Source organism: Theobroma cacao, chromosome 8 (assembly GCF_000208745.1).
Source record: "Theobroma cacao cultivar B97-61/B2 chromosome 8, Criollo_cocoa_genome_V2, whole genome shotgun sequence".
NCBI classification, from domain to species: domain Eukaryota; kingdom Viridiplantae; phylum Streptophyta; class Magnoliopsida; order Malvales; family Malvaceae; genus Theobroma; species Theobroma cacao.
The window spans coordinates 3,338,615-3,359,092 of NC_030857.1; the positions used below are offsets into that span (position 1 = coordinate 3,338,615).

The 20,478-nt window shown below is 36.1% G+C and overlaps 3 protein-coding genes across 5 annotated transcripts; all 3 read right to left on the reverse strand.

Annotated features, from left to right (window-relative positions):
• Positions 676–4,208, reverse strand: LOC18591810. The gene is made up of 3 exons (XM_007018168.2): positions 4,007–4,208; positions 2,748–3,348; positions 676–1,406 (listed from the first exon to the last, which is right to left on the reverse strand). The coding sequence occupies exons 2-3, from the start codon at positions 3,208–3,210 to the stop codon at positions 1,357–1,359; spliced, it is 513 nt and encodes a 170-aa protein (XP_007018230.2). The 5' UTR covers positions 3,211–3,348; positions 4,007–4,208; the 3' UTR covers positions 676–1,356.
• Positions 6,854–11,638, reverse strand: LOC18591811. 3 transcript variants are annotated; one of them, XM_018126292.1, is made up of 7 exons: positions 11,237–11,638; positions 10,928–11,120; positions 10,414–10,500; positions 9,562–9,951; positions 8,442–8,601; positions 8,178–8,261; positions 6,854–8,072 (listed from the first exon to the last, which is right to left on the reverse strand). In XM_018126292.1, the coding sequence occupies exons 1-7, from the start codon at positions 11,305–11,307 to the stop codon at positions 7,138–7,140; spliced, it is 1,920 nt and encodes a 639-aa protein (XP_017981781.1). In that variant the 5' UTR covers positions 11,308–11,638; the 3' UTR covers positions 6,854–7,137. The 3 variants fall into 3 exon arrangements, with proteins under 3 accessions (XP_017981781.1, XP_017981780.1, XP_007018232.2); XM_018126291.1 differs by having other exon boundaries at positions 6,854–7,619; positions 7,719–8,261; XM_007018170.2 differs by having other exon boundaries at positions 6,854–8,261; positions 11,237–11,637.
• Positions 12,740–19,042, reverse strand: LOC18591812 (NADPH--cytochrome P450 reductase). The gene is made up of 18 exons (XM_007018172.2): positions 18,386–19,042; positions 17,599–17,658; positions 17,423–17,499; positions 17,261–17,318; positions 17,067–17,150; positions 16,901–16,937; positions 16,437–16,506; positions 16,046–16,240; positions 15,859–15,951; positions 15,011–15,236; positions 14,787–14,870; positions 14,506–14,657; positions 14,318–14,414; positions 14,049–14,198; positions 13,893–13,970; positions 13,641–13,763; positions 13,449–13,562; positions 12,740–13,243 (listed from the first exon to the last, which is right to left on the reverse strand). The coding sequence occupies exons 1-18, from the start codon at positions 18,686–18,688 to the stop codon at positions 13,163–13,165; spliced, it is 2,082 nt and encodes a 693-aa protein (XP_007018234.2). The 5' UTR covers positions 18,689–19,042; the 3' UTR covers positions 12,740–13,162.

Genomic DNA, 20,478 nt, shown 5'->3' on the forward strand with positions numbered 1-20,478 from the left:
GGAATAACAATGAGAGATCTTAGCCTACAAGGGAGGAGGAATTACAAACTTGATTAGTTACAGAGACCAAGGGAAGAACAATGTTTGTGAAGTTATAAACAAGATGTCAAAATCTTGTTTTCCATTTCGTTCTGATCTCAACCATATGGACATGGCATGTTCTCTTGTTAAACATATATTCTTGGATTAATCCTTGATTTTCTGTTCTTTTCCTTTCATTTGTTTTCCCCCGTTTCCAAACAAATGAAAGATCAGATCAAAAGTTTAATGGATAAAGAATCTATTTTTAACCCTTCGGAATTGTTTCATTTCGCAAACAGATTTGGATAAGGTTGTAGTTTACGTTTCTGGGGTTGTCTTCTTGCCAGAATCATACAACTATGTTGATCTGTTTTGTCAGAAGAATTGATGAGAGTGCAAGGTCTTGTACCTCAAGGCACATGTTCTGCAAAACAGAAAGAGCATTGTGGAGTAGAACATATTGACCTCAACTAGTTCACTGTACGTTTATCAACATGATGATGACTACTAAAGATTAAGCCAAGATTATTGATGTTTGAAGTGCCATTTTCACCATCATCTTGGGCACTTTTGGTTCTTTGCGTCTTAATCAAAGTGCTGAGCTATATAATGTCTTAATCATAACATTGGATTGGTAACAAAATCACATGGTCATCCACTGCTAAGTGCGTTTGTTCTTTTATGACAAGGAGAGAGACGTCGACTACAATGATAAGTCCTAGTACAGTGATTCAATGCATGGCAGCGAGTAATCCATCGACAGCCATACGTTGGGAGAAAGAAATACTTGTGTCATTTACACAACACTTGCAATTGTCCACAGATTATTTACAGTAATACGACAAGCGTAAATCTGCTTCAGTTTTTAGTATGTACAGCCATATTTACACCAAAGAATTGAATACACACACACAACTTTCTGCATTCATCTTCTACCAAATCTCCCCCGAAATCTCACACACAGAAACGAACATCAATCTGCTTCATCTGCGCAGAATGCAAGGACGGCAATCAATCAGCTCCTTCCTCTTCAGGTCTCAAAGAAAACAGCAGAAAATGACATTTCTAGTCCAATATTTCACACCATGTTTGTCCCTTAACTGCTATTTCTGTTGGCTCATCAGTTGATACTAGCTCAGATTCTATTCCACTAGCACCCAATAAAGCAGGCCGTCCACCTCCTTTTTGCTCATCTTTTTAAAATTTTACACTATCGACAATATCTTTATACAATATTTATATCAATGTTAAAATACTAGAGTACTAGACCATGTTCTTCGAGCAGATGGAGCAACAGTATATGGATTTATATGCAATCTTCAACAGTCCAGGATGTCAACTAGTCTGCAGAGAAGAGAGCCACTGTTCCACATATTTTTTGCTTTCTGCACATTGAAGTTAAACACAAACACAAAGACAGACTTAGCATAACACATATGCTTCAGCAAATTCAACAAAGCAAACAGAAATTATTCATAAAAAGAAAAACCTAGCCTAAGTTTTCTGCCATTTAATCTAAGGTAAGAAGCAGTTCTGATAACACCACAAGACGCCTAATAAAAGACAAAGGGAAAATAAACTTTTAAGCATTGTAAAGGAGGATGGTTAGAACTGCATGATTGTAGTTCAGTAGCAACGCATAAATGACAGTAATTGGAAACCTATAATGGCACATGACATCTAAATGATTGCCTTACAGAAAACAAGACAACAATGTGTGAGTTAATCAAAATTCAGTAGACTTCAGTAAGACCTACATATAACCTAAACATATGAGAAAAATGCAACCAATCTGAGAATCAGTTAAAAAGGGCTACACAGAGCAGTAGTCAGTAAAAGAAACAAATTAAGGACAATAGCTGAACAGCAGCTCCCAAGTTGGAATCATCAATCATTTCAGCATATTTACTTTAAATGTTTATTTCATATTTTAATCATCACATCTGGCAAAGCTTACATAGCCTAAAACTTGGAAAACAATCTTTAATAAAGATCTCCCAAATGATTTGATAGGTCTCTCTTGCAATTAAGTGCGCTCAGACACCACTTACCCCAGTAAGCAGGAAAGTGGAAATTATGAGAGCGAGATGCCAATCAACGGAAAGAATAAGTAAAATATAGGCTAGACCAAATAATGTCAAATTTTCAGAAACGTTAATAGGGTTCATCCAAGAATTTGAAAGAAACTTTTCAAAGTTCAATGCTGTAAAAATCTCACAACCAGCTAAAATCACTTATCTCCTGGTTTGCAAATAATTACTGCCAAAGTCATCAAGAAACACTATACAGCTAGTTAAATGCCCAAAATCTAGAACATTATTAGTCTGCCCCTATTTTCTTAATGCAAACAATACAAGCAATTCAACATTACCAGTATACAAGTTCAAAAACCTACAGAAGTTTCATCTGGGATTGAGTTCATAAACTCAGGAGCTAAAAACAGTGCTAGCAACTGGTCCATCACGAGGCAAGTGCTGTGCTAAATCTTAGGCTTTCCATATTCATAAATAATATACTTAAACAAGATTTCAACAGCTCAGACGGAGAAATAACCCTCTATACAGTTTCAGAATTCATCTCCAGATTGTTTCTCATGAATATCAATATCAAAGACTTGAAATCTAAACCAAAGATTCAAAATAGTCAATGACTGCTAAGCAACAATAAGACAAAACAACAGTTAAAAAAATGTCCTTAATATTAATATGGGTAAGAAATGGTCTTACCAGCAGAATAATTGTCAGGAATGTTAACAATGGCACCCAGAATTTTGTGCTTTGAATCCTCCACCAATTTATCCTGACTGTGCCCATAGCAAGGAACCAGTACAGCAAAACTGTTGTCTGAATCATCATCACTCTGGAATCCAGGTCCGTGAGGCTCCAACCATCCAATGGAGTAATCAGAACCATCAGACTCAGACCCTGAAACACACCCTCCATCAGATGGCACAAGAACTACATCATATTCCCTATCAATCTTTCTTTCTTCCCGGCTATGCCATTTCCTCTTAACTCTTCTCGATGAAGAAGCCATATTAGCCCTCTTGACCAATGGGAATTTCAGATTATCTGATTCCCATAAACCTGAATCAGGCGAAGAACTTAAAGAAGATCCATTAGCAACTCTAGGTTCTTGATGTTTCCCACTCCATAACCACCATGAAAGATGAGTAAAGGCCACAGCCATAAGTATAATCAACCGAAGCAAACTGTTGTTCCAAATCTTTTGGCACCAAAAATATTTGTAATGTGAAACACAAATATAGCTAATATCCAACCCCCAGCAAAATCCAAATCAGTTGATAGGCGATTTGATCAGCACTTTCTGCACTTAAAACAAATCACATACTTAACAAACTGCATTCAACCATAATTCACCAAAGCAATTAGATTTAGCAAAAACACCCCAGTAAATGAAACTTTATTGAACCTTATATTTTCGTTGGCTTCACTCTCAGAAAATCCTTCCTTTTTTTTGCTTAAAAAAATACAAATTTTTTATCTTTTCCTTGTAGACAACATAAAAATACACTCTTTGACAATATCTACTGTCAATACAATGAATTTAGACATAACCCAGAAGAACAAAAAGGCTTAAGTGATTAGCTGGTCCTATAAAAACAAACAAAATATCATAAAATAGAAAGAAAAAGAACACCCTTTTCTCTGCTAAAATTAGGTTTCTCAAAATTGACTTAAAAACAAACTGAAAACCTGTTTCCTTTTTCAGATTTTATTTACATTTTCTCAATCGATTACAAACTCAATTCATAGAAATCCCACAATAAAACATTTAAAGACACACCCAAGACATCCCAAAAAAACAGAGAGAAAGAGACTTTTAAGTTAAAGCTACCTTTTTGACAGATGCAAAACAAAGGACACAAAAACCCAAAATTCGTTCCTTGTGTTTCAATATTCGAATATGAAGAAGAAGATTCAATGGAAACATATAAGAATAAAACCACACAAAATATTAGTACCTTTCAAAGCCCCCCAAGCAAAATGAGAAAACACCCGGATTTTCAGATATTCTGCAGAATAATCAGAAAATACGGTGATGGACTCGAAATCCCACAATTTTTATTTTTTTTAAGCTCTCCCTTCACTTCCAGGGAATCAGTTCCGTTTTAAAAGAGCAAGATTCCCACATAAATCAAAGTTCTTTTTGGTTTGTATTACTGAATGCTTACGGATTCAACCAATTATATTTTACAGCGGATAAAAACAATAAAAAAAATTTACAATTATTTACTGAGGGTTTTCTTCTCTGCAGTCGAGAGTAGAGGAAGCTTTGGACAGATTGGTCTATGCAAGGGTATGTTTGGAAATTCAAGGACATTAAATATTTTCAGCTTATTGGTGATTGGTTGTTTCAGACGAAGAGGAGAGGTGGCTCACGTGGGATTGATTGTTTAATCTTTTTTGGGTGTAGGGGATTGACGATATTTATGGCGGAATTCGAGTATCCGGTCAAAAATAAGGTGCCGTAGAAAATATGACGTGGCGGTGGATTTGACCAGGAAGAAACGTGAGAGTGTGGTTCAAGCAAACCCACGTTCACTTCGTGGGAAATTCCGACCTATTTTCTCTTTGTGCTTTGCCTTCTGTCTGTGATTCGTTCCCATTTGAATTTTTTCCAAAAAAAAAAAAAAAAACCAATTATTATATAATTATTTATTTAAATATTTAATTTAATGATAATCATATAAATTTTTTTTCCAAGTTAAATCCCTTCACTCAAATCAAAAAAATTAATTTCTCTTATATAATTAGTAAATATTCAGATAATGCAACTATTAAACAAATGGTAACCACCCTCTCTCCAATTTGAAAATTCTCAATATGTTGCTAGTCTATTTCCAGATTGAATTGCTAATTATCTCTTAAAGGGGCAGGTGTTTGATTGGGTAAACAGGACAGGACATGCATGCATGCATCTTTCCTTCATTCATCCTCTCTTGATCATCATGTTTTGCTTATGGTTAATTATTCCTAGGCGGCTAATCTCGGAAATTTTCCATGTACCTTGAAGGAAACATCATACTGTTAATACTAATTAACCTAAAGTTTAAAATTGATTGATTGGTAAGAGCCTAATGATGACATTTTCTACCTAAGTGCTTGGTTTAATAATAACTACTACAAGGTTACAAGGTTCACAGCAAGGTATCCCACTATAAATCAATTGATTGGTACTAAATTTCCTACTCAAGGAAGGAAGTCGTGGACATTGCCATACATATCCTCTTGGAGCCCAAAAAGGAAAAAAGGAAGTGTATTGGGATAATCATGAATTATTTGTACACAATGATTAGCCAATACAAAAAATGGATAAAATTGTTTGCATAATTCTCTTCCCCAAGCAATTTAAAAAAGCTGGAGGAGGATAAAGTACCAAACCCAGTATTAGATTCTTTGGTTTATACTTGGAAAAATCCTTCATCCATGCAGAATCATTCCATGAAATTCCCATTCAAGAAACAGCCATTTAGCTAATGACAGATTAAACAGGCCTTTATAGAGTTTGCGGCTAAGCCTTACTTCCTTTGTCCCTCGTCCACAGAGTCCCCAAGATAAGGACAAAGTCATCAAACAACATATCTGGTAGGCTCTTATTCTTCCACCAAATCAGGGATAGGCCCACAAAAGAGAACCCTTTTCAAATATTATTTTTCTACAAATCAGCTTTCCTGTTTCAATCATTCATGAGAGTGACGACACATCTCATCTCAGCCCACCAACGGTGCAATGGAAGATCTCTCGTATGACAAGGACCATGCAAAATTTACAAAATTTTTTCCCATTATAATTTGTTCCACATCAGCCTTGGCACATATCCAGTATGGAGGCCTTGGCCGTATAAATAAAAGATTGAGAAATGAAAGGCTTCGGAAATGAAATGGGGAAACTAGGGGACCCATCCAACACCCAAACCCACCATATTTTAACACACAATTATTGCAGAGATTTTTGGTTTGGGCAGTTGCCATGTTCTTTTTCGTCACCTAGAGGCTTTGGTCGGGATAATTGTTAATTCAAACCAATCCAGAGTTAACACTTGTAAGATATGTCTATTGGATATTTTGAGGGAATATAATGTCGGGAAAACCCTGAGAGGAAGAAACTTTGTGATAGAAAATGTGTTTGAAGATGCTATGGAAAATCATCTAAAGTTGATGGCCAAAGCATTTAAGCCTGCTTCGATGCTTATCCCAGAGTAAGGACTCAATTTTCTAGTATGTTCCTTGCGGCAACAACCAATTTCACTTCGATATTTCCTACACGTTTTGAATTACGGCTTTGATTCTCTTTATGTATTATTCTAATGCTTTTAAGGTTTTCAAGGAATAAATGCTATTAATCCTATCATCTTGACATCCATATTTACTCCTCTTTTTTTTTTTTGACAAAGAAATCGAGGTATAGTACTTAGTTGAGTCAAGCTCGCAAGAGTGAAAAGGCCCTATTGAAAACTTGATAGGCCCATTAGCCCTATACTAAGCGTGACTATACCAGCCCCATTACACTGATGAGTTGATACACTTGACAGCGTCGGCACCTTGTGTATACCAGGATGCAATATTTCTTGTTTGAGAGGCAAATGATAGTAAAACTTGAACCATTAATCCAGATGTCGGCAAACAGTTGGATTGAATCCCCTTATGAATTATCAGTTTATACTAATAGTTACTCCTCAAAGTTAAGCGATTGCCTTCTAAACTTTTAAGTATGCACATCTTTTGTTGTACATACGACCAGTCAAGTTGACAGGGATCAGAGACTGTTGCTTCGGCAGTTGGCAACAACAACATACTAAGATTTGTAAGTGAAACAGAAAAGTGGATCGATTAGTCTGCTGCCATGACAAAAGGTATCATCACAGCGACTTTTCGCTTTGACTACCGAAGATTTGATCTCACTACACAATAGAAACCTCATAATCTATACCCATCGCAAACCTCACCCAAATGAAAAATTACACCAATGTTGGATCCAATTGCTTTCTTTGCATGGAATTCTTTTACCAACTACATCTACAGTACATATTTTTTCCTACATAGCTGGATTAAAACCTCAATGGCTAGGTATGGTAAAGACAAGATGCCATGGACTACGTAGCCGGGTCTGTGCTCAAAACCTCCAAATTCTTGGTGCATCCATCATTTATAGAGGCTTCAGGTTGACTGTCACTTTTTTTAATTAATGAACAATCAATGGCATTTTGACTCTCTTCAACCGGATTTGTAATAGCATCTAGTTGATTACCCTCAACCATTGATTTCTCATTAGAATGCGCAGCAACAACCTCAAGATTCTTCGACTCAGATTCTAGATTTGACACGGCCGGTTTATCTTCTCTAACTCCCTCACCTTGTTCATTTTTTGACACACATGCTCCATTTTCTTTCACCAGCTCTTTAGGTAAACCGTCTGACATAAAACTTTTGTTCTCTCCTGCAGCGTCCAGCTCTTCCTTCAGTGTACCATCAACAGTTGGACTCGAGGTAACAGTATTACACTGCTGAATCGACACATTTAATGATGAAGAAGATGCAGATGGAGTATGCTCAACTCTTTGTATTGGAGATTTTACTGAACCAGGATTCAAGGTAGAAGATGTAACAGGACAAGAGAGAGGTTCAGTTGTCAGACCAGTACAAACATATTGCACATTAGAATGAACCTCCTTACCACTGGGCATGAGAGGTTTAGCAGAAGAGCCACTGGAAGTCATAATATGAATAGCATTTTTGGACTGAGCAGCCTTGAGCAACGATGCAGCAGCCTTTGGACCACCAATGCGAGCCCCAGCAGCAACTGCAGTGGCATCTAAGATTGAACCTGTACTAGAAAACGATTTTGCTGGCGGCTTTTTCAAGCCTACCCGAGATTTTAAAGTAGAACCTGATGATCCCGGGGAGGTTTTTGTAATCATGGGACCTTGTTGAGACTGATTTGAGACTTGGAGTGAAGCAACAGGACCTTGCTGAGACAGATTTTGGGCAGGAACAGAAGTAATTGGACCTTTTTGAGGCTGGTTATGAGCTGAAACAGAAGTGATAGGACCTTGTTGTGACTGATTTTGGGCTTGAACAGAAGCAATGTGACCTTGTTGAGGCAGATTTTGGGCTTGGACAGAAGCAATGTTACCTTGTTGGAACTGGCTTTGAGCTGGAACTGAAGCTTCACCACTAGTACTTGGAAGTGCAGAGTTGCTGGATGTGGTCTTCAAACCTGGCCCAGTAGTCAGTAGACATGCAGTTAGTCGATTAAAAAGAGAAACAATAGGCCCAAGCTGGAGGGAAAAGAAAAGGTTTCTGCAAATTTCATCAGTTCAGCTTTGCTTGTTCAAAAGAATGTCGCCACATAAGACACTTCAAAGCACTAAAACTAGCATTATATGGAAAAGATTACCAGGGTTACTTGGACAAGCTGATGTTAAGTTTTTATCCGGCATATCTAGGGCTAAGGATAAAGCACTACGAGTTGCCAACTGTGCCTCAGAAAGTTGGGGAATGGTTGAGTTTCCTTCCACATTTAAGTTGCCAAGTCGCTTCTTAATAATAGTCCACCTCTGCAAATATTAGAATAAACTTCCCACAATTAGCAGCTGAAAAGGCAGAGAAACAACCATGCCAGCTGGGAGCCTTCATTCACATGACCCAACTTATAGCCATCCAATCAAGTTTCACAGAATTGAACATAAAAATAAAAAAAATTAATACACAGTTGAAAGAATTCCGTTGCCGGGATTTGAACCCGGGAAAAACTGGGGAAAACCCAGACATCATGACCGGACTAGATGACAACGGATTGTTATTCTAGAGCAGCAATTATGTTTACATGACTCAAATAGGTAAAGAAAAGATTCTTCAAAAAAAAACATAGGGAAACAAAAGAAGCTAATTATTTGTGATATCGGAACACGCACGACAAAAATAAAACCACTGCTGTCAATTTTCACCAACGTTATGTTTTCAATTCCATATAGAAAAATAAAGTAAATGGTAACAATATCCTTCATTTAAAGGAAAGGGAAAAGAAAAAGGAACAGACACAAGCATGCACATATATGAAGTACAAAAGCTTAATGCCAAACTTAACAGAGGAGAAAGATCGTACACCAGAGAAAATAAGAGCAAATTAAGCTTTTTCTATCACATAATCGGTATATAACATTAGGTGATTCAACCAATTAGATCCCCAAGGCAAGATACACCTGGTGGCTGTTATTAACCAAAAGATACCTTTCACATCAACTAGGCAGATCCAGTTTAACATAGAAAGACAGAATGCCTTCAGTGAATCTACTAACTTTCAAATCTACTAGATGTTTTACTTTAAGTCTATTAATTCTTAGCTCCTCACGCAACATCATACAAAACTAGACTTTGTTTCTACTAAATTTACTACTTTTCAGCTCCACACAATAAGAAAGGTGCATTTGCTTCTGTATGATGCATAATTAGCAGGATTGATATGAGGCTAAAGGAAACGGATATCCAAAATAAACAAATTCAGTTTGGTAATCAACCTGAGCCAGCTGTGAAGCACTCCTATCTCCCTTGAAGTCTCCTCGCAAGATGTTTGCCCAATTCCCAACACCACATTTCTGCACAGCAGCAATAAGTTCCCTATCCTCTGCTTCTGACCAAGGTTTTCTTTTCCTTCGAGCAGGCAGGTTGGCACCAGATAGTCCGTTTCCTTCCAATGATGTTTCAGCCGATGTCACTGCAGGTAGAATCTGTTTCTGAACAGAGACTGGAACAGTGATGTTCATCCCTCGCATAGAGCACGTGGGCTGTGAATTTTCTGAAGACGCTCTAAATGACTGCCCATTAGGTATATTTATTGTTAATGGAGCCTCCACTGTTGAGCTGTTTGGGAGACTTGAGTCACTTGGTAAACCAGAAGCAATCAGGACCTGACAAGAAGAACCATCTGAGCTGACTGGGCTTGGAAAAGAGTGAGCAATAAGATAAATCATTGTTTTGAAACTTAACCAAGAGCAGGTAGTCAGATAGACGAAGCTATTATCTGTTTGACTTCCAGGAGGTTATAGTTTTCTGTTTGATTTCCGATAGAGGTTTTAGGTTAGCCTTTGACCAGATTATTAGGTCAAAAACTTTCTTCAACTGGTAACACTTCCTATGAGCATGCTGATTTAAATATTTGTCAGACTTGTTAATGTTCCAAACATTGAAACAATTAGAACCCCAAGTAACTGCTAAGATATACTATCAGCCAGCCACAACAAATGGATTTGGTGTTAACTTTGTCACTTGTCATTTATAGTTTCTACACTACCATTTACCTCTTTCCATTCAATTAAATCATCATAAGAAGATGTAATACATTTTTATGGAAAAACATTTATTTTACTTACTTTCACACATGCTGCAGCCTCTGCTGAAGCTTCACTACTAACAGAAGGGCAAGGTTCCAATTCATATTCTAAGTCACTTTCATCATCCTGCAAAATAAAAAGTTAAACAAATGAGACTAGAGCCATAATAACTACAAAGAACACTTCTCCTTGAACCAAAAGGACTTCTTTACAATTAAAAATAACCATGAATTTAGCCCTTTGATCAGTGGACAAAATATGATTATAAATTCCAAAGCCAAACTAAACTTTAGAGTGGCAAGCTATAAGGCAGAATGTCTGGAAACACACACACTCTCAATTAACCAAAAAGTATCCCAACGCACAGAAAAGATTCACATCATATTGAAATAGTATATTAATTTATGGGGTATTTTCTTTTGACAGCAATCCCGACAAGACATTTCAGCATATTCAAATCACATAAAGCAGTAGCTAAACAGCTTAAAATCTTTAAAATGAAGAAACATATATGCAAAAGGTTTAAAAGAAAAAATGAAAACACAAAACTGACCAAGGGTTCAGCCCCATCTTCCAATTTTTCAAGCAACACGTCCCGGTAGGCCAAATGGCGCCATAACATCTGGTATTCCCTAGCATTAGAAATCCCAGTAGAAGTCTTCTTGACTAAAGCATTCCAATTCAGCTTCACACCAGGAAATTGTGCCACTTCTTGTAACACTGCCAATACAGTAGTTGCTGTATACCTGTCCAAACCAAAATTTAAAAAAATAAGAAAATACTCAAAATAGAAAAAAAAAAACTAAGTATAGATAAAACTGATGAAAATAAGAAAAACCAATAAAAAAAATCCAAAAGAGACCTTTGTAAAAGAGAAGAGATATCTTCCTCACTGACTGAACCCTTTTTCTGTTTCTTCGTTTTCTCAATCATATTTGTTCTTCGCTGGAAAATCGCATACTATGGATGGTGAAATTAGTGAAAATAGAATAAAATTGGACTTTGGAATCAGTAAAAACCCTAGGTAGGGTTTAAGATAGAGAGAGAAAAAAAATAAAGCAAAGGGAAAGCTAAAACCCTTTCACTGGAGAGAAGTTGACGGGAAGAAGAAGGGAAGAGACAGGGAGGAGTGGCGTGTAGAGTGATTGATGGGAAGGGCACTGTTGAAGAGCGTGGAGATCACGCGCCTGACAGTGTTCTTGCGGAAAAAGAAACGGGAATCCCTCCGGGTCTTCCTTGTTCTAGCCTTCAAATAAAAAAAAGGAAAGGAAAAGGAGAGAAAAGAGACGGTGATTAGGACTCGGGAGGCCCCTCTCGTGGACTGAAGGTGAAGAGTGCATTCATTGACGAGAATACCCTTCCTTTGTTCCTACAATTGCGTTTTTGCAATATTGCTAGTTTTGGGATTTGAGGCCTATGATTAATAATTACCCACGCTTTTTCTCATGTTTTGCTGGATTGGGTATCTAAAAGGAAATCTTGGTTGTATTGAAGAGTTGCAACGTTTCATTTTTTAAAAAAATTGCCAAATAGTAGATTTTTTTTTTTTATCTTCCTTTTGTAGATGGTTAAATAATTAATAAATTCAAGAGGTAAAGTCCAGTGCACTATTTAATATAATTCCTCTGAGGCAAGAAGAAATGAATTGAAGAAGCTTGGTTGTCTAGCATGAACTGTCAATTTAAATTACAGAAGTGTGCTCCATCAATCTCTTATTTCATTCCAAACAAAAGGTTCCAACTTCCAGGTGTATTCCAACTAAAACAAAAGCAAATAAATAAAGGAGTGCATGAATTGTACTTCTTCGACATTTTCCACATGACTTGATCTTCAATCCCTTGTCAAATCTTAAAACAAACAGGATGATGTTTCTTTCTCTTCCTCTTTTTCTTTTCCTGTTTGTGTGTGAGTGTGCCTTCAATTCGGAAGGTAGAATCTCCACAACCGAAAGAGAGACAAAAATATGTATACAAAGCAGTATTGTCCAAAACAAAATAAATGTGGGAATCTGAGGAATGTCATTGTTCATACAACAGCGACAACTCACGCGTCGAAAAACGTTGGATTTTAGTAGGTCTGCTGGACCTGTACAGCGGACACAATAAATACAGTTGCTCTCAGTAGATGCTCCTGTGTCCGATTGGACAGCCAGCAAACATCTGCTGGTGTTTGGATCTCTTGTTTGAACAAAAACATTCTGGGGAAAAACATAGTTTCAGAGTAGAAACCATGATCTGACAGTGCTACTTCACAAACCATGCCCATTTTCTATTTTTCTCCCCCTTTTTTTATTTATTCACTATGCCCAAATAGGCCTTAGTTTTTCTAGTTTAAGAGACAATACTTTTGGAAAAACAACCACGAATAACAGTAAAACATCCAGCTTTATTTTACAAATTTATTCTTTCTTTCACTACAGGCACTAGAATGATAACCATCCAAAGTTATCTAGAAACAGCTTTGACTGTGTTTTGACATCCTTGTAACTAGCTATCATAGTGTTCCCTATTTGAATTTTGAATGAAGATGGGGAAGTCTAAAAACCAAAAGATCCTTCTATCAGAATATTATTTTAAAAAGAAAGAAATGGGGGATTAACATCTAGCAAACGGCTCTTATCACAAGATGAAACCAGATTATGTTTCCGCTCTCACTATCCAACTGGCTGCTTTTACTCCAGAAGGGCAGGGATGAACCAGTAAAAGAAGCTAGAGCTAGAAAAAAAATCCACCACCATATTTGGCACGGATGTTGTAAAGAACCTCAGAGAAAATGAAAATGGCCACCATCACCAGACATCTCTAAGATATCGTCCTTCCATCTGGAGTTTCTTCACCATAGATTCTGCCTTTGATGAATCCACGCTTTCCTGAAATTTATATACAAGGCAATTTTGAAATTAATCCTTCTAAAAATCCAGAAGTGCCTACTTAATAGAACACCAAATTTACAATAAGAAAGGCCATTAACTCCCAATATGTGGTGATGGTGAAACAGTTGACCATCATTTCCTGCAATAACTTAAAAAATTTATCTGAAGAGAGAAGAAAATAGAAAGAGTCGATAATCAATACCTGCTCCAGAACAATGGTGTGCAAAGTGCGATGAACATCTCTTGCCATGCCCTTGGCATCACCACATACATAAAGATATCCTCCCTTAGAAAGTAGGCTCCACATATATGCTGCCTGTACACCAAAAGAAACAGATGTTATAGTGCACAGCTTTTATATCAATAACTGCAATCTCTGTTGGTTCCTACTTACTTTATCCATCATCTTATGTTGAACATATTCCTTTTGTGGCCCCTCTCGTGAGAATGCAACAATGAGCTCAGACAGGGCACCTTGTGCCACAAAGTTATTGAGCTCATCCTCATAAATAAAATCCTGCGAAAGTGGCCAAAATAATAAATAAGTAAAATCCTACAAGTAAATATCAACATCGACAGCCAGTTATAGTAAGACATGCTAATAATGTTGCTCAAAGATTATTAGTGTCAGAATTTGGATCCTAACCATTCGCCGGTTCCTACATCCAAAAAAGAGTAGGGAGGGACCAAGTTGTGCACCATCTTCTTTAAGGACCATTCTTTCCTGCAAACAGCAATCAGTTAAGTTATTTTCTTCTTTTTTGTAAAGTAAAGGAAACATGTAAAACAGAGATTAACGAACCTGTAGAAAACCTCTGAAAGGCGCCAATCCAGTCCCAGGTCCAATCATGATAACTGGAATTGAAGGATCTGCTGGTAGCTTGAAATTAGATTGCCTGATAAAAATAGGAGCCCAGCTACAATCATGGCTTTTCTCCAAAGGAACTGCATTCTGAATTTTTTCAATTCAGTTAGATGAAAGATGTCACTAAAGCCTAAGTAGAGTCTACCAGGTGGCAAGGGGGTCAGGGAAGAGCAACAGAAAAGATTAATTTAAGGCTCAAGCACTACCTTCATCCAGGTTGAACACACCCCCCGGTGAATTCTTCCAGTTGGAGTTGGGCCATAAACTAAAGCACAGGTTACATGAACTCTATGGGGTACAAATCTGCTCAAAGTAACCAACCTTCTTATAAATCTTAGGTACAAGGTATTTTAATACTGCATATTGATAACATAGAAGGGACAAATTCAATCACCTAGGAGAGGATGAGATAGAATAATAACGAGGCTGTAAACGAGGGGCTACTGCAGCAAAAAATACACCAAGGGGAGCTTTTGCTGATGGGAACTCAGCCATAACCTCAAGAAGACTTCTCTGACTTCCAACAACCCATTGTGAGTACTCATCCTGGGCAAAAGCAAGACATATTGAAAAGGAACAACAACACATAAACAAAAGAAACATAGGAAACAAGAATAACAAACATGAACAGACAAAAGGAAGAAAAGAAAAAGCATCACTAAGTATCTTATCAACCTTCCCCTGCGGTGATGATAAAAACTTAAGTCTCTCTGCTTCACTGGGTTCAGTGGCATGAGCAGCCAAGGCAATCAAAGCAGCCTGACATCAAAAACAGTTTGGAAACAAAGAAACAATCGAGGTTACAAAAAAAAAGAAGCAGATATCAGCTGGGAATGTTTTACTTCTTTTAAGAAAGGTTTGTTGGGGTGGTCGGGAGTGGGAGGTGGGGAGGGATTCACCTTTCGTGGAGGGTTTAAGAGATCTGAATATCGTGCCAATGCTGTACGAAGTGTACAGGGACCAGGGAAAGGAGGTGGCAGTGAGCTTCCAAGGGATGTGCCATCCTCGTTGTCAGTGTGCACAGAAAACAGCAAATCCAGAGGTTGACCCAACAATCTTGCAGCTTCCTCCACAGTCTCAATGCAATTATCAGCGTATACACCAACATGATCTCCAGTTTCATATCTGGGACAGTTAAACTTATTAGTTGTACAAGTATAAGGTCATAAATCATAAAGCAATATTATCTATTTTTGTAAAACAAAATCCATGGGGGTCAAAAGGCACTCAAACATAGAAAAATAAAAATACTACTTACACAGAGAAGCAGAGTGATAGGAATGGATTCAAATGTTAAAGCTCATCTAAAATCCAAATGCTATTTCTACCTCAGCGAAGTATCAATCAAAATTCATACACTTTAGACTGCAGAATTTTACAGGATATATTAATCGAAGAGAAAAAAGGGGCCATAATTTGCATGCCTGCTAGTGTGTGTGTGTGTGTGTGAGAGAGAGAGAGTACATCTAATCAGCAAAAGAAGGAGCAACCATAATAAAGGTTATTAATACCTATATCAATATCCAAAAATGTGGACATATTGGCAGAACATGGATAGGAAGAAGAAAATATCAAATCAATAATTAAAAACATTTCCAATTAACCATATAGAACGACAAGATTTAATGGTAAGAGCTGCAAAGACTATATTTTTCCCTTTTTCTAAAAGATTCTCAGACACAGAATTAATTCCCAGAAAATCAATTTGTACTTTATATTAACAAGCATTACAAAGCTTTGAACTCACGTAATTCCAGTCCCTGATATGTCGAACTCCAGATGTATGCAAGAGCGATCAGATTCAGGCTTGTGAAGCTCTCTCTGAACAGCAACATTAACTCTGTGTTCAAATCACATAGCAGTGATCTCAGAAAGGAAAAATAGAAGTAGAGGGGGGGAGTGAGAAAACCAACACAATGCACATCTCTTATTACCTGCATGGATGGTGGATGTCATATGAAGCATTCCCATTTGCCATGTTTGAGTAATTATCCTCAGTGTGCATCACAGCAGGATCATGAATCACTACTCGATATTCGGGAATAGCAGCCGTATATGGGGTAGAGACAGTATTTGCATCATCCTCATCTCTAAGCAGTTGATCTAACTCTGGCCATAGCATTTCCCTCCTAAGGAAGGAACAAAAATCGACAAAAGCAAAAAATTACAGTAAAGCTAACAGGGCCCATTATTGTAAGTCTTGTCCAAAGAAAAGCTCCATCTTCATGAACTTAAGATGATACTTCAGCTTCAATAAGAAAATGCAACAGAATTGCTGAGAGAGACAAGATAGCGACAGAGAACAACTGAAAGAAGACTTCATACCAAGCAGTAAAATCATCTTCAATACATTGATCATCGTCACCAAGGCCAACTTGGATAAGACGTTTAGCACCTGCTCACAAAAGAAATAGCCTTACAGTTAGTAAAAATTGAATATCAATCACTTCCTTCAATTTCTCAACATTAAGGTTTAGATGCAAAGAATAGCATAGGGCCACGTTATGAGCTATTTTTTCCTTTAACAGAAGGATGATAGCCCAATGGTGAAATCTATTTTTCTTCACTCTTATTTTTAAGGCAATTCTTAAAAGATATCCGTGAGAGCCCAAAAGGGATCTGCTTATACATATGGTACCCAACAACCTTGACTATTAAATTGTCATCCGAACTTCCCAATTCCCACCCGACCTTGAAATTTTGACTCCGCACTCAATAACAAGAAGAAGATTGCCATCAATTAGATAAGAAGGATTCCACATTGCAAAATAAGTAAAATAGAAAAATACCTTGTTCAGAAAATTCCTCATCAAGCACCTTTGCTATCTATTTCCCAAAAGAGATAATCAAATCAGATTACACAATAGCAACGAACAAAAACAAGATAGCAAGCAAAATCATGAAATCTCGTGCCTTATTTAGTGGGTGGATCCTGTGTCTCTATGTCAATGTTACCTTATTAAAATGTTCATATTGACGATTACCCAGACCAAAAACACCATATGTGAGTTGTTGAAGCCAGGGCTCCCTTTCATTTCCCTAAAAGTAGAATAAAACATCTTAATAATGTGCGTTAATTAACAAAACATGGTGAATGGTGGCATGATACAAATTTTAAATTTGAATGCTCTTTTGTGGTAGCCACCAACCTCAGTAAACCATTTGTAAAATCTAGCAGCATTGTCAGTTGGCTCGCCATCTCCATAACTACAATGCCACACTCAACTATATTAAATGCCCCATACTTTACAGAAAGCCAAGACAAATAAACAATCAAAAATAGCAGCAGTAGAAGTAAGAATCTATCTTACGTGGCCACCATGAAAAAAGCCAAAGTCTCCTTTTTGAGCTTCTCTTCATATTGCTCATCGTCCAAAGCATAATCATCCTAATGTAAAACATACACAATGTGATGAACGGAATTGTAAATACTAGAACGAATTCTCAGGCAAGAAAACAAAGTAACAGAATAGTTCCCTATACATACCAGGTCAACAACTTTGACAGCTGCTTTCTCATATCTTGCCTTGATCTCTTCTGCTAAAGCCTACAATAGGAAATTCTTATATCAAAACATCAACATCTAAATAATAACATGTCTTTTCCAATTATGTGGCGCCCCGTGCCAGGAACACGTCAGTTTCGGCCCAGTCTAACGGCAACTAACAGGAATATATATAGAAAAGGCCTCCCTGTGTAGAAAAATAGCCGCTATTGGCAACACAACAATTAATAACAAATATTTACTACCAAAATATATTGATACCACGTTTCCAGCTACAGTAATGCCCCAATTTCTATGAGCTCTGAGTGACAAAAGCTATGAGACTCGACAACTTGGCAAAACGATACTATCACTAAATCTCCACTAAATAGAAAAGTTAATAGAACTAAAGCTATCAGCTCGATTCCTGTATTCTTGGAGATCGTATGAAATGTACAGTAAACATGAAGTATAGCCTTTAACCCTAAATTTCATCATAAAATTAACTTTACAAGAAACCATTCCCTTCATCTCTTTGCCACTTCTTAATCCTTGATCTGTATCGTGTAAATTGGTATACCGGCAACCCAATTAGTTACAACGAATCACTGATGTAAAGCTGAATTAGCAGACAGCAATTCTGTACCGTATTTCAAACAGCAAAAAGATTTCAGTTCACTCAACTAATCAACAGTCAGAGTCTTACATTTTCAACGTAACAATCAAATCATCACACTCAGCAATCAAAATTAAAAGTTTACACTTTCTTTGCCATTTTTCTTGTTTTTACCTTAGCAAATCCCTCAGCGGTTCCCGTCTGGGTGCCGTAAAATATGGTAACTTTAGTTTTACCGGCGGCGATAACGGCGTCATCATCTTCATCGTCCTTGAGTGAAATAGGCTTAGGGGTGACCAACGGCTTGATATCGTGGCTACGTTCAGAAGCCGATTTTTTCCAAAGAAACACCAAGAGCCCCAGAATCACCGCCAAAGACGTCGTTGCGATCACTATCATAGAATCCGTTACCGAACCCCCTAACGATACTCCCAACACCGACTCAACAAACCTCACCAAATCCGAGCTGGAACTCATCTTTAACCCCCAGAAAAGAAGAAAAAAAAAAGAGTATCCAAAAATTAAAGTAATTAGAAATGGAAAAATCTAGTGAAAAACCTAGGGGATTTTGGGGCTGGGGGTGATCAGAGCTAAAGAAGGTGGGGATGAAAGAGTGTTTGTTTTTCGGAGAGGGACGCAGAGAGAAGGAGAGAAATGCTTGACCAGAAAATACAGGGGGAAGAGAAAGAAAGAGGTTCCGGGTTTTATTTCTTTTCTTCCTGCTTTGGATAGATGCACTTTTAATTGCAATTATTATGGGAAAAACTTTCATGGGTGTTTTTCCTGTCCGTTTTCCGTGTTCGAAGTCATTACAGCAATCGTTGACGAAGCTCCAAAAAAACAAAATAAAAAAATAAAAGTTGTCTTTTTCCTCTCTTTCTTTCCTTTCGTCTTCCTTTTTTCAGTTTTTTTCACTGTTACTCTTCTGTTTACTGCCAAATATGAAAAATTCAAAAGCGGTTCCAGCTTTTTCTTTTCCGTTTTTGCTAAAGTTTTTTCTCCAAAAAGAGCCTGAACATTTGATCGGAAAATTCGTATTTTAATGTTTTAAACGTATCAAATGATTAGATACGAAATTTATTTAAATTAAATATAAATATAATATAAATAATATTTATATTTAAAATTTAAAATATATACGTATATATTTAATAATGGTGTAACACAATATGATACGTTTAACAAGTTTGTTAAATATGTCAATATACTATAGGCGTGATTAATAATAAGTTTAACATAATTAAATAAAAAATATTTATAATTGAATATAATTTTATTATTTAAATTTAAAATCAATAATTATAAAAATAATTATAATAAAATAAAATAATAATAACATCAAATATAATAATATTTAACATAAATACATAAAATTCATTATCATGAAATATGATAAAATATCTCCTTAATATCTACCCTTAAAATACTAATAATATTTAAAATCATTTATAATTTTCATCTATAATTAAATATATATTATTAACTATATTATCAACTATGAACAATTTTAAACACCCAAACTAAAATTATTTAAATGAGATTAAAATAGTTTTTGATTATTAATTTTTAACAAGTTAATAAACATATATCGTATGGACATTTAAATATGATGACATGATTAATTAAATATATTTTAAACGTATCAAACACGATTAGATACTAAATACATTAAAACAAAACCTAAATCTATTTAATCACGTCTCTTCTTGTATCATATTAATGTGTCGTATTTAAAATTATAAAGTCCAATAAATATTTGGCAAAAAATAAATCAATTGACAGAAGCTCAAGGTCAAGGCTAAAACTCTATAGCCAAAAAAGAAGCAACAAGTTGGATGGAAGTTGTTGTCCCGACAATTAGAATTAATTTATGTAGTATTTAGGACGTAAAGTTTTCAAATTAGACAACTTCTATGTTTTTTTTTCTTATAGAGTTAAGTTTTAAAAGAAAAACACTTTATAAATATATTTTTTATTTTATTTTTTATATGACTAATAAATATTATTATTTAAATTTAAAAATTATTTAACACTCTTATCATTTGAATTAAATGCAAGTTACTTTTTTTTTTCAATTTTACCATAATCTTTTTTACAAATCAAAATTACTTGAGACAACTTTCATTGTCTTTTTCATCTTATTTTTTATATAATAATAAATAACATTATTCGTTTTTTCATTGTCACTCTTATCATTTGAATTAAATTCAAGTTGCTATTTATTCGTTCTTATTATAGTTTATCTACCTTTGAAATTACTTAAGACG

Coding starts and splice junctions, on each gene's coding strand:
- LOC18591810 (XM_007018168.2), bottom strand. CDS start 3,210: ATGGCTGTGGCCTTTACTCATCTTTCATGGTGGTTATGGAGTGGGAAA. Junction 1,407..2,747: donor TCCTGACAATTATTCTGCTG/GTAAGACCATTT, acceptor TTCAATGTGCAG/AAAGCAAAAAATATGTGGAA.
- LOC18591811 (XM_007018170.2), bottom strand. CDS start 11,307: ATGATTGAGAAAACGAAGAAACAGAAAAAGGGTTCAGTCAGTGAGGAA. Junction 10,501..10,927: donor AAGATGGGGCTGAACCCTTG/GTCAGTTTTGTG, acceptor TTTATTTTGCAG/GATGATGAAAGTGACTTAGA. Junction 8,602..9,561: donor GTGCTTCACAGCTGGCTCAG/GTTGATTACCAA, acceptor TAATATTTGCAG/AGGTGGACTATTATTAAGAA.
- LOC18591812 (XM_007018172.2), bottom strand. CDS start 18,688: ATGAGTTCCAGCTCGGATTTGGTGAGGTTTGTTGAGTCGGTGTTGGGA. Junction 13,764..13,892: donor GATGTAGGAACCGGCGAATG/GTTAGGATCCAA, acceptor CCACTTTCGCAG/GATTTTATTTATGAGGATGA. Junction 13,563..13,640: donor AACATAAGATGATGGATAAA/GTAAGTAGGAAC, acceptor TTTGGTGTACAG/GCAGCATATATGTGGAGCCT.